General features: G+C 44.7%; 1 protein-coding gene across 3 annotated transcripts in view; it reads left to right on the top strand.

Annotated features, from left to right (window-relative positions):
* ST3GAL1 (ST3 beta-galactoside alpha-2,3-sialyltransferase 1) overlaps window positions 1–16463 on the top strand; it is a 192257-nt gene that overhangs the window by 131045 nt on the left and 44749 nt on the right. For all 3 annotated transcript variants that reach the window (XM_073632277.1, XM_073632276.1, XM_073632278.1), the window contains exon 3: window positions 6909–7556. In XM_073632277.1, the coding sequence (XP_073488378.1) occupies window positions 7263–7556 (294 nt within the window). In that variant the 5' untranslated portion in view covers window positions 6909–7262. The remainder of the gene's footprint in view (window positions 1–6908; window positions 7557–16463) is intronic.

The raw sequence follows: 16463 nt of genomic DNA, 5'->3' as shown, positions 1-16463 counted from the left end.
TACTTTCCATGCGTTTTTGGTGCAGAAAAAAAAAAAAAAAACGCACTGGACTGCATGTGGTGTGAACTGACCCTTTAAGGAGAATTTCAGAATAAACTGTCCCCTCCACCCCCCCTTTCTTAACACCTATGCTGACTATCCTGTGTAAGAAAGATGGATATACTTGCCTATTTGCAGGCCACTCCTCCAGTCCGGTCACATGATCCCCTGTGTCAGTGAGCGGCGGAGCAGGGATAGAGGAGGGAGCGCTCAGCGGCTGGCAATGTAGGAGAGCGGTGATGTCACCCATAGGCTCCTATGGGCCATCTATTGTGGGCACTCCCCCCTCTCCCCTGCAGCCGCTTACTGACACAGGGGATCATGTGACTGGACTGGAGCCGGCTGAGAAAAGGGAAGCATATAAATCTTTCATACACAGATTAGCCGGTATAGGTGTTAAGAGGGAGGAGGGTGATTGTAAAGCTTACATTTTTTTTAACAAAAAGCAAACCTCTTATACTCTTACCAGCTCTGTGCAAAGGTGGCCCCAAACCTCCTATTCTGGGGTCCCCCGCCGGTGCTCTTCACTCCTCCTCTTCTCAATGCGCCCATATAAGAAGCCGCTTCCTACGGGGGGCACACCGGTCTCCGCCCCCCTCCTGTAGTTCTCTGTAGGCAGCCTGTGGTGGGTGGGGCTACATGGCTCCTCCCACAGCTCTGCTCTCTCTCCTTGTGCAGGGTGACTGGTCTTGTCTCCGCCCCCCTCTTGTAGTTCTCTGCAGGCAGCCTGTAGAGGGTGGAGCTGCTGAGCTCCTCCCACAGCTCTGCTTTCTGCACAGGCTAAGTACAGCACAGGGAAGATGTCACCTCTACGTTTACAAGGTAATATCTGGCTTTTTCAAAGGCATTCAGTACACACCAACTGGATTTATATCAATGTTTGGCTATTCAGGAATATATTTAATTTCAGCTTTAAATAAAGGGTCAGTCTACTGTCCTCCAGACTTGGGTGGCCGGACTGTGGCTACTGGGAGTAGAAATTGGCCTGGCGTCAGTAGGAGTAAACCATGCATCAATAGTATTAGTGGGAGGAATAGTGCCCCATTGTTGTGAGTGGGAGGAATGATGTCCCATATTTGGTGTCAGTGGTAGGAATAGTGCCCCATCATTGGTGTCAGTGGTAGGAATAGTGCCCCATCATTGGTGTCGGTGGTAGGAATAGTGTCCCATTATTGGTGTCAGTGGTAGGAATAGTGCCCCATCATTGGTATCAGTGGTAGGAATAGTGTCCCATTATTGGTGTCAGTGGTAGGAATAGTGTCCCATTATTGGTGTCAGTGGTAGGAATAGTGCCCCATCATTGGTGTCAGTGGTAGGAATAGTGTCCCATTATTGGTGTCAGTGGTAGGAATAGTGCCCCATCATTGGTGTCAGTGGTAGGAATAGTGTCCCATTATTGGTGTCAGTGGTAGGAATAGTGTCCCATCATTGGTGTCAGTGGTAGGAATAGTGCCCCATCATTGGTGTCGGTGGGAGGAACAGTGCCCCTTAATTTGTATCAGTGGAAGGAATAGTGCTCCATTGTTGGTGTCAGTGGAAGGAAAAGTGCCCCATCATTGGTGTCAGTGGGAGGAATAGTACCCCATCATTGGTGTCAGTGGAAGATAAGTGCCCCATCATTGGTGTCGGTGGGAGAAACCGTGCCCCATTGTTAGTGTCAATGGAAGGAAAAGTGCCCCAAGGGCCAGATAAAGGCAAGCAAAGGGCCCCATCTGGCCCCCGGGCTGCAGTTTGGAGACTACTGGTCTAAAGCACAAACAGGGGGTGGGGCAGTGACCCCGGATCTGCAGGCTCTGAAAGGTGCTGTGTACACATATAGACTATACTGTTGTACATCACTCTAAAAAAAATAAATAAATAAATCATTTGGCGAGCCAAACCATTCCTATACATAGAAAGGCTTCAGCTGTCCCATTAGCCGAAGCTGCACTTTAAATGAGTTTCCTCTGCCTTCCCAGTACAGCCGGTGTTTTCTCCCAGGCCTGTATACTGATGAGATATGACATCAGCAGATTCCAGTGACCCGTCCCGGCCAGACGTTCTTTCATTTATGACTCTCCTGCCACCATGAAGCCCTGACACTGACATAGCAGCTCGCCCTTCCATGGCCCGGCCTTTTCAATTGGAATCCCCTGACTAAGCGCCATGAAATCTCAGACAGACGCGTGTCGTCCGGCTCCACCGCCGTTCTCCTGACTCACCGCTTTTACCAGGGATCAGAATTGTGACATCCAAAGGGCACTAGAAAAGGAATTTCATGTTCACTTCTAACTCCTTATAACCCAATCGGGACGTTTGTAGTGCTTATCTATAAACTGGGGCAAAAGATGCCTGTAAGTGGTATATTAATAATTAGAACAGGTACTTTATATAGAGCCAACAATTTCCATACTGTACATTCCCATCAGTCCCTACCACCAAGGAGCTTACAATCTAAGGTCCCGATCTCCTATTCATACCTGTACATACTAGGGCCAATTTAGACAAGGGCCAAATATCCTAATAGCATGTCTTCAGAGTATGGGAGGAAACCCACGCCGGCACAGGGGGAGCATGCAAACTCCATGCAGATAGTGTCCTGCTTAGGATTCAGATTGATGACCCTCATTTATTAAAAGTCAAGGGATATCCACAAAGTCCAGAAAAAAAACTCAGAACTTTCTCTCAAAATCAAAGTAGTAGTAACAGAGTGCAGAGGTCAGCAGTAAGTAATGCAAAGTTCAGGGGTCCGTGTTCTGCAACTCAGAATTCAGCATTAAGTTAGGAAGAACTCAGAGGTCAGTAGTAAGTAATCCAGAGAGTAGGGGGCACTAGTATGTATACAGAGTGCAGAGGTGAGTTTAAAGTACTGCAGGGCGCAGGGGACAGTAGTAAGTAACGCAGGGGGCAGCGGTCAGTAGTAATGCAGGGTGAAGAGGTCAGTAGTAATGCAGGGTGCAGCGATCAGTAGTGAGTAACGCAGGGGGCAGCGGTCTGTAGTAATGCAGGGTGCAGCGATCAGTAGTGAGTAACGCAGGGTGCAGAGATCAGTAGTAATTACTGCAGGGTACAGAGGTCAGTAGTATGTACTGCAGAGGCCAGTAGCAAGGAGTGCAGAGGTCAGTAGTAAGTAATCCAGAGAGTAGGGGGCACTAGTATGTATACAGAGTGCAGAGGTGAGTTTAAAGTACTGCAGGGCGCAGGGGACAGTAGTAAGTACTGCAGGGTGCAGAGGTCAGTAGTAAGTAGAGCAGAGGTCAGTTGTATGTAGTGCAGAGGCCAGTAGCAAGGAGTGCAGAGGTCAGTAGTAAGTAACGCAGGGTGCTGCTAACGGTAGTAAGTAACGCAGGGTGCAGAGATCAGTAGTAAGTAACACAGGGTGCAGGGATCAGTAGTAAGTAACGCAGGGTGCAGAGGTCAGTAGTAAGTAACGCAGGGTGCAGAGGTCAGTAGTAATGCAGGGTGCAGAGGTCAGTAGTAAGTACTGCAGGGTGCAGAGGTCAGTAGTATGTACTGCAGAGGCAAGTAGCAAGGAATGCAGCGGTCAGTAGTAAGTAACGCAGGGGGCAGCGGCCAGTAGTAATGCAGAGTGCAGAGGTCAGTAGTAATGCAGGGTGCAGCGATCAGTAGTGAGTAACGCAGGGTGCAGAGGTCAGTAGCAAGTAGTGCAGAGATCGGTAGTAAGTACTGCAGGGTACAGAGGTCAGTAGTATGTACTGCAGAGGCCAGTAGCAAGGAGTGCAGAGGCCAGTAGTAAGTAACGCAGGGTGCAGCGGTCAGTAGCAAGTACTGCAGAGTGCAGAGGTCAGTAGTAAGTAATGTAAAGTGCAGAGATCAGTAGTAAGTAACGTAAAGTGCAGAGGTCAGTAGTAAGTAACGCAGGGTGCAGAAGTCAGTAGTATGTACTGCAGAGATCAGTAGTAAGTAATGCAAGGTGCAGCGGTCAGTAGCAAGTACTGCAGAGTGCAGAGGTCAATAGTAAGTAACGTAAAGTGCAGAGGTCAGTAGTAGGTAACGCAGGGTGCAGAGGTCAGTAGTAAATAATGTAAAGTGCAGCGGTCGGTAGTAAGTAGTGCAGAGGTCAGTAGCAAGTACTGCAGGGTCCAGAGGTCAGTAGTAAGCAACGTAAAGTGCAAAGGTCAGTAGTAAGTAACGCAGGGTGCAGGGGTCAGTAGTAACGCAGGTGCAGAGGTCAGTAGTAAGTAACGCAGGGTGCAGAGGTCAGTAGTAAGTAACGCAGGGTGCAGAGGTCAGTAGTAAGTAACGCAGGTGCAGAGGTCAGTAGTAACGCAGGTGCAGAGGTCAGTAGTAACGCAGGTGCAGAGGTCAGTAGTAACGCAGGTGCAGAGGTTAGTAGTAACGCAGGTGCAGAGGTCAGTAGTAACGCAGGTGCAGAGGTCAGTAGTAACGCAGGTGCAGAGGTCAGTAGTAACGCAGGTGCAGAGGTCAGTAGTAACGCAGGTGCAGAGGTCAGTAGTAACGCAGGTGCAGAGGTCAGTAGTAATGCAGGTGCAGAGGTCAGTAGTAAGTAACGCAGGTGCAGAGGTTAATACCATAGCACAAATCCCCCTTCCCTTCTGGAAATGTACTCATAGACTAAGGTGACCAGATTTTTCAAATGAAATTCGTGGACATATTTTTTCTTTACTAGTAATGGCGGCAATCAGTGACTAGCGGGACGGTGATATTGCGGCGGACAAATTGGACACTGACTGTCACTTTAGACAATTCCGTGTCCTGTGGGACTATGTGACATGGAAGGAGTTAATGGAACCAGCATTGTAAAGTATATGCTCAGCACTTTCATTACATGTATTGCTCTTGTTGGCTCCGACTTCTCTACTTCGCCATAAGCGGTTTTGAAAATGTTGTGACTGCCAAAACATGGAGGTCAGCTGGAGGGGAGGTGTATAATTCTTGGAGAAAAATCCTGAGATTACTACGAGGTCTTCTGCTACAAGTGAAAATAAAGAGAGACTTTATTTATCAGCAATGTTTATAGGCAGCAGAAATGTTCGTTGCTACAACCTTGATCATGCGTCCTCCGTGTCAGGCGGTGAAGACGCGGCACAAATACCGTTTACCGCACCCAGTGCGTGATTGCTGCTCACTTTACTGCAAGCAAAGCTACAAGCAGTGTAAGTATTTGAATTTGACTTCATATCAGCCTCTTGCAGTCACTGCACAGCAGAGTTTAGACTAGGAAAGAAGGAAGCAGCACAAGAAGCAAATCAGTTCATGTGCTGACTAGGAACCTGCTGATAGGAGGAGAGAGCAGAGTGACCGGAAGATGATCTTATCACTGCGTCTCCTTTAATGTCCAGTCGCAGGCTGGGGTCGGGTGCATAACAGCCTGGGCTCAGAGGAATTGTTAGTCATCTTTCAGACCCACAATACTGAGGACAGCTAGTGGCAGAGTAGAAATACAGCAGAAGGCAGCTCCAGATTGAGGTTGAGTATTGCAGCAAAAGCCTTTTTTATTGTAGTTTTTATTTTATTCTTGTCTACTTATTTTTTATTTATGCTTTTATGTTTTTAGTATATGAATATGCATATAATGAAGATTATAGTTAGACTTTTACATCCATTTTAAAAAATAAAATTTTAGTTGTGTTTTACATATATTTTTTATAATGGCTATTTAGTTGTATTTTACATACATTTTTACAATGAAGGTTTCGTTGTATTTTATATACATTTTTATACTAAAGGTTTCGTTTTATTGTACATATATTTTTTAAAATGAAGGTTTAGTTGTATTTTATATCCATTTTTATACTAAAGGTTTAGTTTTATTGTACATATATTTTTTTAAAATGAAGGTTTAGTGGTATTTTATATCCATTTTTATACTAAAGGTTTCGTTTTATTGTACATATATTTTTTTAAAATGAAGGTTTAGTGGTATTTTATATCCATTTTTATACTAAAGGTTTCGTTTTATTTTACATATATTTTTTAGAATGAAGGTTTAGTTGTATTTTATATGCATTTTTATATTAAAGGTTTCGTTTTATTTTACATATATTTTTTAAATTGAAGGTTTAGTTGTATTTTATATGCATTTTTATACTAAAGGTTTAGTTTTATTGTACATATATTTTTTAAAATGAAGGTTTAGTTGTATTTTATATGCATTTTTATACTAAAGGTTTCGTTTTATTTTACATATATTTTTTAAAATGAAGGTTTAGTTGTATTTTATATCCATTTTTATGCTAAAGGTTTCGTTTTATTTTACATATATTTTTTTAAATGAAGGTTTAGTTGTATTTTATATGCATTTTTATACTAAAGGTTTAGTTTTATTGTACATATATATATTTTTAAATGAAGGTTTAGTTGTATTTTAAATTCTTTTGTTGTAATGAGGGTTTAGAGGTAGTTTGTATACACTTTTATAGTTAAGGTTATAATTAAGATTTCGTTTTTTTTTTTTTTTTTTTTTTTTTTTTTTACATACATTTTTGTAATGAAAATTTTTAGTTGTATTTTATGTACATTTTTATAATGAAAATTTAGTTGTATTTTACATACATTTTTATAATGCAGATTTTATTTTGTATACATTTTTTTAATGAAGGTTTGGCTGTTTTTTACATACCCTTTTTTAATGAAGGTTTAATTATACTTTTACGTTTTCTTTTCCTTCCTTTCTTGTCAAGCTAAAGGCACTGCCACCTTCCTCTGATTTGATGGTCATGTAAATACCATGAGGTTTAGTCTAACAACTTTTTCCTGTTCCTACACGGTTCCTGGTCTTGTTTACCGGGCTGTTTTAATCTAGTCATCCTTATTCCTGTCTGCCCTCTGGAGATATTAGTCATTCTTCTTCTAGCCAGACAGCTAAAGCACAGCTAACGGTCTCCTTGTCTTCTCTCTCTACACAGGAATGAAACCGGCAAGATTATTAGAAACTTCTCTCTCTACGTAGTTTTGTTTCACGAGGATCTAAACGTTCTCCGGACCCGGCTGAGTCTTAGGGATAGTCTGAGTCTTCTGCTCGCCGAAGCCTACAGAGATAGAACGATGTGTTGATAATTACCCTGGAATATTTTAAAATCCCTTTCTCGGAAGTAGAGTTACTTCATGTGTTTCTGGGATCCAGACTCATGTGGGTGAGGAGGGAGTAGCAGCGAAGGCTGGAATTATGACCAGATGACATTGTTTTAAAGGCTCTGGGCCACGGCGTTGACTTCCTGTTGGATTTATTTGACTGAGGGAACAGTGATCGGAAACCCATCATGGTGGCCCTGAGGCACAGGAACTTGAAGCTGTTTGCAGTCGCTTTGGCTTTTTTTGCCATTACCATCACCTCTTTTCTCTTGAACTTCACCCAGAACTCAGAGAAATACTTTCGGTTCTCAGGCCCCTTCGTGAGGTTCATCGCGTCTATGCGGAGGCCGTGTGGCTGCGAGACATGCGTTTCTGAGGCCGAATTGTCTCCTTGGTTCGATGAGAGGTTTAATCAGACCGTTTTGCCATTTCTGACCAAGCAGAACAACCTACTGTCAGAGAGCACATACAAGTGGTGGTTGGTAAGTGCTGTGATTGGGTTTGGGGCCTACAAATGTACTTGTAGGGTAAGTCCACCTTTGGGGCCATGTTTCATTGTACGCCCGTATTTAAGGTATAACATGCACAGCCATATCATCCATTTATAGAGATCTGTTAATGGAAGACTACAAGTCCCATCTGTCACCGCAGGAGAGGAACTCGTAGATCTCAACGGGGCACAAATGCGATAAGGTCACCACACTTGTAGTCCATTGATTACTTCTTCCAGTTCCCTAACGTAAAGGTCCATACCTTCATACGGGCCTGGGACTGGGGAAGTGTCTGCAGGAGCCTGTGCATTGCATTCATGAACCGTTGACCGTTAAAAGCTTGTTGTTTGCTCTGGCAGTGGACTGTCCCTCAGCGTCATCACACCCAATGAAGGGCTATGCTTGATAACCTCAGATCACTAAATTGTGCCCCATAATGGGTATTAGAGATATAATGCCCCATCATTGGTGGAAGTGGGAAGAATAGTGCCCCATTGTTGGTGTTAGTGGGAGGAATAGTGTCCTATCATTGGTGTCAGTGGGAGGAATTGTGCCCTATCATTGGTGTCAGTGGGAGGAATGGTGCCCCATCATTGGTATCAGTGGGAGGAATAGTGCCCCATCATTGGTGTCAGTGGGAGGAATAGTGCCCCATCATTGGTGTTAGTGGGAGGAATAGTGCCCCATCATTGGTGTCAGTGGGAGGAATAGTGCCCCGTCATTGGTGTCAGTGGGCGGAATAGTGCCCCGTCATTGCTTTCAGTGGGAGGAATAGTGCCCCATCATTGGTGTCAGTGGGAGGAATAGTGCCCCGTCATTGGTGTCAGTGGGCGGAATAGTGCCCCGTCATTGCTTTCAGTGGGAGGAATAGTGCCCCATCATTGGTATCAGTGGGAGGAATAGTGCCCCGTCATTGCTTTCAGTGGTAGGAATAGTGCCCCATCATTGGTGTCAGTGGTAGGAATAGTGCCCCATCATTGGTGTCAGTGGGAGAAATAGTGCTCCAATGCTGGTTTCAGTGGCATGAATTTTATTGTTTGTGTCAGTGGGAGAAGTAGTGCTCCATAGTAGTAGAGACCAAACTGCACTAGACCAAAACAAGCAATTTACCCCTGCAGTTCAGGCATAGTCCAATGCAAGGGGATAATCTTCTAGCTGCCCGAAGTTGGACCCTTGCAAAAGGAAGAAGTTGCCTTTAAAGTTTTAGCTGGAGCTGGACTTTAATGTGTCTCTTACATAAAGTCCATTAAAAGATACTGTACATGTCCATTTTGAGACTACCCCTTCCAAGAGGTGACACATCTGTGCGATTTTACTGCAGAATGAGCAGCGTTGTCACCCTGTCACAGGAAGTGGAATAATAATGGATCAAGATCAGGAAGTGATAAACTATGTGCTAAGAAGAAAGCCACCGCATACTGGAGGTATCACTGGTGTCTGCATTTATTAGGAAGGATGTAGACAAGATTGACATTGACGGGCCTCATTTAGGACCACCCCTATAGAGGGTGTGCATGTAGATGGGGTACAGTGTGGTGCGGCGGCAATAACGCACACAGTCCCAGTGCGATAGAAGAACTTGGACTGTGTAGCAAGTTCTTAAGGCCTACAGCTCATGATAGAGTAGCGTGATAAGTAGGATGCAGAGAGTTAATTTAGGAGGAACCTCAGAAGTTGGTAATTAAGTAAACCCAATGCAAGAGGAATTCCGAGGTTCTTGACTAATGGGTTAACCCCATTCTTTACTCTTTTATTTAACCTCTGGAGTTCCTCTTAAATGGGGTTTACTTAATAATCAGGAACCTCAGGGATGGCTCTCTGAACGGGTGTTACTTATTAATCACAACCTCTAGGGTTCTCCCTGATGAAGGTTCACGTAAAAATCAACCTCTGGGGGTCCTCTTGATGGAGGTTGACTTCAATTTGGGCCATAACAACCACCATATCCTGTAATTGGGCAGTCAGAAAATATATCCAGGGGTTTGGGAATACTAAAACCCAGTAGCGTTTTGTAATTTGCTCTACATGGACTCTGGGTGGGCTCTGTCTCCATACCAACTTATGAAATATATAGGTAAATGTGCGAAATAATTGAAATGAACATCACTGGGGCATTGTGAAGGAAGTATAGTAGCTGAGGCATCAGTATAATTTTTTTATCAAATTGGCTCATTACACTTGTGGTCATTGGGATGAATTACCCCCTTACAGATAGCTGAAAAGATCAATGGTGTCAGCGGGAACTTATCTGAGAGGTGGAAATTGCTCATTGCTCAAGGAACGCCTAGCAACCTTTAGAGGAACCCTGGTTGAGAAACCCTGCACCAAAGGTTGCTAGGAATTGCTGGATTGCTTGAGAGTACAGCTTCCCAAGGAACCCCAGAAACCTCTACAGGAACCCCAGGGTTCCACAGAAACCTGGTTGAGAAAGGCTGATCTAGGGAGTATAGATAACATATGGAGGACATCCAATACATAATGGTACAAAAAAATATCAAATACAATAAGGTAAAGGTAAAGCAAAGAACCAGTGATAGGTGACGGTGGAATAACTCAGATGACTTTTTGGGGAAATTAATTCCTTTCTCAAGTCGGATCAGGATCTGACTTGACAAAGGGGATCGTTTCCTGGCTAGCAGGGTATTGGTTGTGACATCCTGTACAGTGTTGCATGCACGTACTGCCTTTTCTTAAATGACATTTTCCACTGCGAAACCGCTAACTGATGAGCTGACTTATTCTCTGATCCTCTAACGGCTCTGTTGAGGCTTTATGAGGAAGTTCCTATCTGCATTGCCTGTATACCATTATGAATATTCTCTAGTGTGTGCCTTTTCCATTTGTTATACTTATTTTGTTTGTCTTACACAAAGTCTCTTTTGCCAAAAAATTAATTATTTAAAAGCTTCCCCCTACACCCAGCATTTTCCTTTTCAGAATGTAACCGTGCACAGCACGTTTACCATGCAATGTACATCCCGGGTCATTGTCAGCATGCCGAAAATAGTCAGCGAAAGAAGAGCGCGCCACACATGTGCAACCAGTCCAGTATTCGTTTATAATTCTTGATAAAAAGTGAAACCAATGCGTTTCAGGGGCTCACAAATCTCCCTTCATTGGGGCCTAAATGCTGGGAGTCCTAGCAAAAAAATACTGGACAGTAATAGCAAATAGACCGACTGGCGTCCGCACTGTCCGCTATTCTAATCTTTGACTATTTGCTGTGAGCTATGAGCCCCTGAAACACGTTGGCTTTACCTTCTGATCTTCTATCAAGATTAATACATTGATACTGGGCTGAATAACCATGTGTGGTGCTCTCATCCTTTGCACTCTTTTTGGACTACTCGGAGGACCTATTGGGGATATACAATAGAGAGCTGCCAGTTGATGCTGGAGATCATAGCGGACTATATACCTACATGTGAGTTTGGTGCTCCACCAATATGTCTTTTGGCTGCATTCACACCTAATAAGGCTCGGTTCACACAGGGGCGACTTGTCAGGCGACCTAGCCGCCTGACAAGTCGCCTCCCGTTCTGTACAATGGAACCGTTCTAATCGGAGCGACGCAAGTCGCTCCGACTTAGAAGAAAGGTTCCTGTACTACTTTGGGGGCGACTTGCATAGACTTCTATACAGAAGTCGTCTTGCAAGTCCCCCCGGCAGTCGTGTGCAGGTCGCCTCGGTGAGGCGACCTGCAAGTCGTGCCGCGTCTAGTGTGAACCGGCACTGAGCGTTGTGTTTTTTCAGGCTTTTTTTTTGGGTGTTTGTGCATTTTTGAGCGTGTTTTTTTTTTTAAATATTTTTGAGCTTTGCCATTTTTTTTTATTAGCCAATAGAGAAAAATCGTATCTGTTTCATCATTCGTCATTTGTTTTCAGCTTTTTCATCCACTTTCATTTATTATTATTTTTTTTACTTTTTTAAAGGGATTAAAGTGATTGTAAAGGGTTCGTTTGTTACTTAAAAAAATAAAAAAAAATAAAAAAAACATATCATACTTGCCTCCACTGTGCAGCTCGTTTTGCACAGAGTGGCCCTGAACCTCGTCTTCTGGGGTCCCACGTCGGCTCTCGCGGCTCCTCCCCACATCAGATAACCCCCTGGGAGAAGCGCTCTCCTGAGGGGGTCACCATGCGGGCGCACTCCCGAGTCCAGCATTTGCGTCTATAGCCGCCGAATGACTCGGCCCCGCCCCCCGGCCCCCTCGTTATTGGACTTGATTGACAGCAGCGGGAGCCAATGGCTGCGCTGCTATCAGTCTATCCAATCAAGAGCAGGGAACCCCAGGCAGAGAGACAGCGCGTCCCCGCCGGGTCAAGTTCCAGGGCTCAGGTAAGTAAAAGGGGGGGCGATGGGCTGGGGGGCCGGTCACTGCCAGGTGTTTTTTCACCTTAATGCATAGGATGCATTTAAGCGGTTGTAAACCCGCTGACTTTTTTTTTTTTTCCCTACACCTGTAAGGGAAAAGGCATAATGAGCTAGTATGCACCGCATACTAGCTCTTTATGAGATACTTACCTTAGAACGAGGCGCTGGCATCTCACCCGGTCCACGCCGAGGGAGCTGACATTTCCCCTCAGCGTGTCTTCCGAGTATCGCGGCCGTGAGTGGCCGGAGCCACGATGTTGTCACTCCCGCGCGTGCACGCGGGAGACTTTTTTCCGCCATGGTCCCGCGGCTGTCGGGCTTTCAGCCGAGAATCCCCTGTGTGCATGCGCCGCTGCAGTCAGCGGCTCATTGCGAGGGGAATATCTCCTAAACCGTACAGGTTTAGGAGGTATTTTTTTTTACCAACAGGTAAGCCTTATTATAGGCTTACCTGTAGGTAAAAGTTTAAAAAATAGGTATACAACTGCATTAAGGTGAAAAATACGAAGGTTTACAACCCCTTTAAGGGGCCAGTATTAGAGGTTAGGGGTAAATATTAGGGTTAGGATTAGGGGTCAATATTAGGGTTAGAGGTTATTAATGGTCAATATTAGGGTTAGGGGTTAATATTAGGCTCTATTAGTTGATCCAGGGAAAAGCAGATTGCCTCTCGGGGGATCAGGAAGGAATTTTTTCCCCCGCTGTAGCTAGTTGGATCATGCTTTGCTGTTTTTTTTTTTTGCCTTTCTCTGGATCAACTGTGGATATTGGTTTGTGTATATGAGGTTTGTATTATTATTTATTTTTTTTATTTTTATTATTTTGGTTGAACTAGATGGACTTGTGTCTTTTTTCAACCTGACTAACTATGTAAGTATGTAACACTCGAGCGTAGCGATTTACTGGCGTTTTTCTGGGATTTTTTATAAGCATTTTTGCAGCTTTTTTACAATAATTTTTTAAAGCATCTTAGAAGTGTATTACAAGCACTTTACAGCTTTAGGCATTTTTGTTTAGCCAATAGAAAGCACTAGGGGGAGGAAAGGGAGAGGAAATTAGGGGTGGAGAGCTGCTATTTGAGCAGAGAACGCTTGGAAAACACTCAAGTCATGCGTTTCTATTGAAGTCTAGGGGCCAAAAACTCTTATGATCTGCCACAAAGAAGCTCATGTACTTTTTTGAGCTTCAGGCATTTTTGCTTCAGGCGACAGAACGCTCAGTTGTGAACAGGGGCCATTGAAATGAATGGGATTTGGCTTATTGAGAATTTTTAGAGCTACAAACTTCAAGCAGAAAATCACTCAGGTGTAAATGGGGCCTTAGACCCCTTTCACACTGCTGGCGCCCGAGTGTCAGCGGGAAAGCGGCGCTATTTCTAGCGACGTCGTTTTAGCGGCGCTATTCGGCCGCTAGCGGGGCGGTTTTAACCCGCTGCTAGCAGCCGAAAAGGGGTTAAATCTGCCCGCATAAAGAAACTGCTGGCAGGACTTTTTCTGACGCCCTGCCAGCGCACCACTCCAGTGTGAAAGCAGTCAGGCTTTCACACTGGAGTGAATGGAGTGGCTGTTTTAGGGCGGTTTGCAGGCGCTAATTTTAACGCTATAGCGCCTGCAAAACGCTCCAGTGTGAAAGGGATCTTAGGACTAGGCTTTAATAATGTGAGGGGTTAGGAGTAGGAGTCAATATTAGGGTTAGGGTTTGGGATTAGGGATAGGGGTTAATGTTAGGGGTCAATATTAGGGTTAAGGGTTAATATTAGGGGTTAATTTAGGGTTAGGGTTTTTTAATGTATTATTTATTTTTATTTTTCCTGACCTGCAAAGTAAAGGCATATTGTGCTAGACTAGTATGCATACTAACTCATTATGTGAAACTAACCTGCAAACGAAGCCCTCCACTGATGCGTTGTCACTGCTGGAGGCCGCATCCATCTTCACCCGATTTACTTCCGGGTCAGGACTTCGGCTGTGTGACCGTCCGACGCCGCGTGAATTTGTATGTGTGTGTGTGTATGTGTATGTATATATATATATATATAATCTCACAAAAGTGAGTACACCCCTCACATTTTTGTAAATATTTTATTCTATCTTTTCATGTGACAACACTGAAGAAATGACACTTTGCTACAATGTAAAGTAGTGAGTGTACAGCTTGTATAACAGTGTAAATTTGCTGTCCCCTCAAAATAACTCAACACACAGCCATTAATGTCTAAACCGCTGGCAACAAAAGTGAGTACACCCCTAAGTGAAAATGGCCAAATTGGGCCCAAAGTGTCAATATTTTATGTGGCCACCATTTTTTTCCAGTACTGTCTTAACCCTCTTGGACATGGAGTTCACCAGAGCTTCACAGGTTGCCACTGGAGTCCTCTTCCACTCCTCCATGATGACATCACGGAGCTGGTGGATGTTAGAGACTTTGCGCTCCTCCACCTTCCGTTTGAGGATGCCCCACAGATGCTTAATAGGGTTTAGGTCTGGAGACATGCTTGGCCAGTCCATTACCCTCACCCTCAGCTTCTTTAGCAAGGCAGTGGTCGTCTTGGAGGTGTGTTTGGGGTCGTTATCATGTTGGAATACTGCCCTGCGGCCCACTCTCCGAAGGGAAGGGGATCATGTTCTGCTTCAGTATGTCACAGTACATGTTGGCATTCATGGTTCCCTCAATGAACTGTAGCTCCCCAGTGCCGGCAGCACTCAGGCAGCCCCAGACCATGACACTCCCACCACCATGCTTGACTGTAGGCAAGACACACTTGTCTTTGTACTCCTCACCTGGTTGCCACCACACACGATTGACACCATCTGAACCAAATACGTTTATTTTGGTCTCATCAGACCACAGGACATGGTTCCAGTAATCCATGTTCTTAGTCTGCTTGTCTTCAGGCAACTGTTTGCAGGCTTTCTTTTGCATCATCTTTAGAAGAGGCTTCTTTCTGGGACAACAGCCATGCAGACCAATTTGTTGCAGTGTGTGGCGTATGGTCTGAGGACTGACAGGCTGACCCCCCACCCCTTCAACCTCTGCAGCAATGCTGTCAGCACTCATACATCTATTTCCCAAAGACAACCTCTGGATATGACGCTGAGCACGTGCACTCAACTTCTTTGGTTGACCATGGAGAGGCCTGTTCTGAGTGGAACCTGTCCTGTTAAACCGCTGTATGGTCTTGGCCACCACGCTGCAGCTCAGTTTCAAGGTCTTGGCAATCTTCTTATAGCCTAGGCCATCTTTGCCTAGTTCTTTGCCATGAGGTGCCATGTTGACCTTCCAGTGATCAGTATGAGAGAGTGAGAGCGATAACACCAAATTTAACACACCTGCTCCCCATTCACACCTGGAACCTTGTAACACTAACGAGTCACATGGCACCGGGGAGGGAAAATGGCTAACTGGGTCCAATTTGGACATTTTCCCTTAGGGGTGTACTCACTTTTGTTACCAGCGGTTTAGAAAATAATGGCTATTTGTTGAGATATTTTGAGGGGACAGCAAATTTACACTGTTATACAAAACACAAAAACACATAATCTGCGCGATTCAAGCTCCAAAAAGAGCTCCAGAACTTTTTTGAGCTTCAAGCGTTTGGCTTCAGGCGACTTGGTGTGGAGATGTAAACCATCTCCATAGAGAATCATTGATTGTTTTGTCCTCCAGCCTTTTGGCGATTCAAGCTTCCAGCTACAAAACACTGAGGTGTGAATGGGGCTTTGTGAGAAGAGAATGGATGTCTGGAGACACATGTGCAAGCGTTTAATTATCAGTGGCCATCCAATGAAGTGGCGGGGGTGGGGTGGGGGGGTGTTAATGGAGGTGTCATCAGATTGAGTAACTGAAGGCTGGAGCTGTCACAGGTAGAGAAGGACACACCAATAGGTAAGTGTGCCAGCACTAATGGTAAAAACTCGCCCCCAACACAGAATGTAGTTCACTTTTATACAAATCTCGACCCATGGAGGCAAAGCAATGGGTTTTGCTTTAATCCCTCAGCTGCATATACTATAACTTCATATTGCTTCCTCACCGCTCCATTGAACAACTGGAGAAAAAAACCCAGGACTTTGGTGTATTGTGCTGCATGTAACTCATACCATGTGACAGCACTGGATCAATCACCACTACGATTACATTTGGTGCTCACAATTTTTTTTTTTGGGGGGGGGGGGGTTCAAACAAACTGAAAAATTCAGAAAAATACTTAAAAAAAAAAAAAAAAAAAAAAAAAAAAACATCAAATGCAGCCTCACTGTGCCTATAAAATTCAGCAACTTTGCCCATCAAATGCAGCCACTGTGCCCATCAAATGCAGCCACTGTGCCCATCATATGCAGCCACTCTGCCCATCATATGCAGCCACTCTGCCCATCAAATGCAGCCACTGTGCCCATCAAATGCAGCCACTGTGCCCATCAAATGCAGCCCCTATGCCCATCAAATGCAGCCCCTATGCCCATCAAATCCAGCCCCTGTGCCCATCAAATGCAGCCCCTGTGCCCATCAAATGCAGCCCCTGTG

Source organism: Aquarana catesbeiana, linkage group LG05, assembly GCF_042186555.1.
Source record: "Aquarana catesbeiana isolate 2022-GZ linkage group LG05, ASM4218655v1, whole genome shotgun sequence".
NCBI lineage: Eukaryota > Metazoa > Chordata > Amphibia > Anura > Ranidae > Aquarana > Aquarana catesbeiana.
The sequence above is the reverse complement of the archived record's forward strand: the minus strand, read 5'-3'. Positions and strand labels throughout refer to the sequence as shown.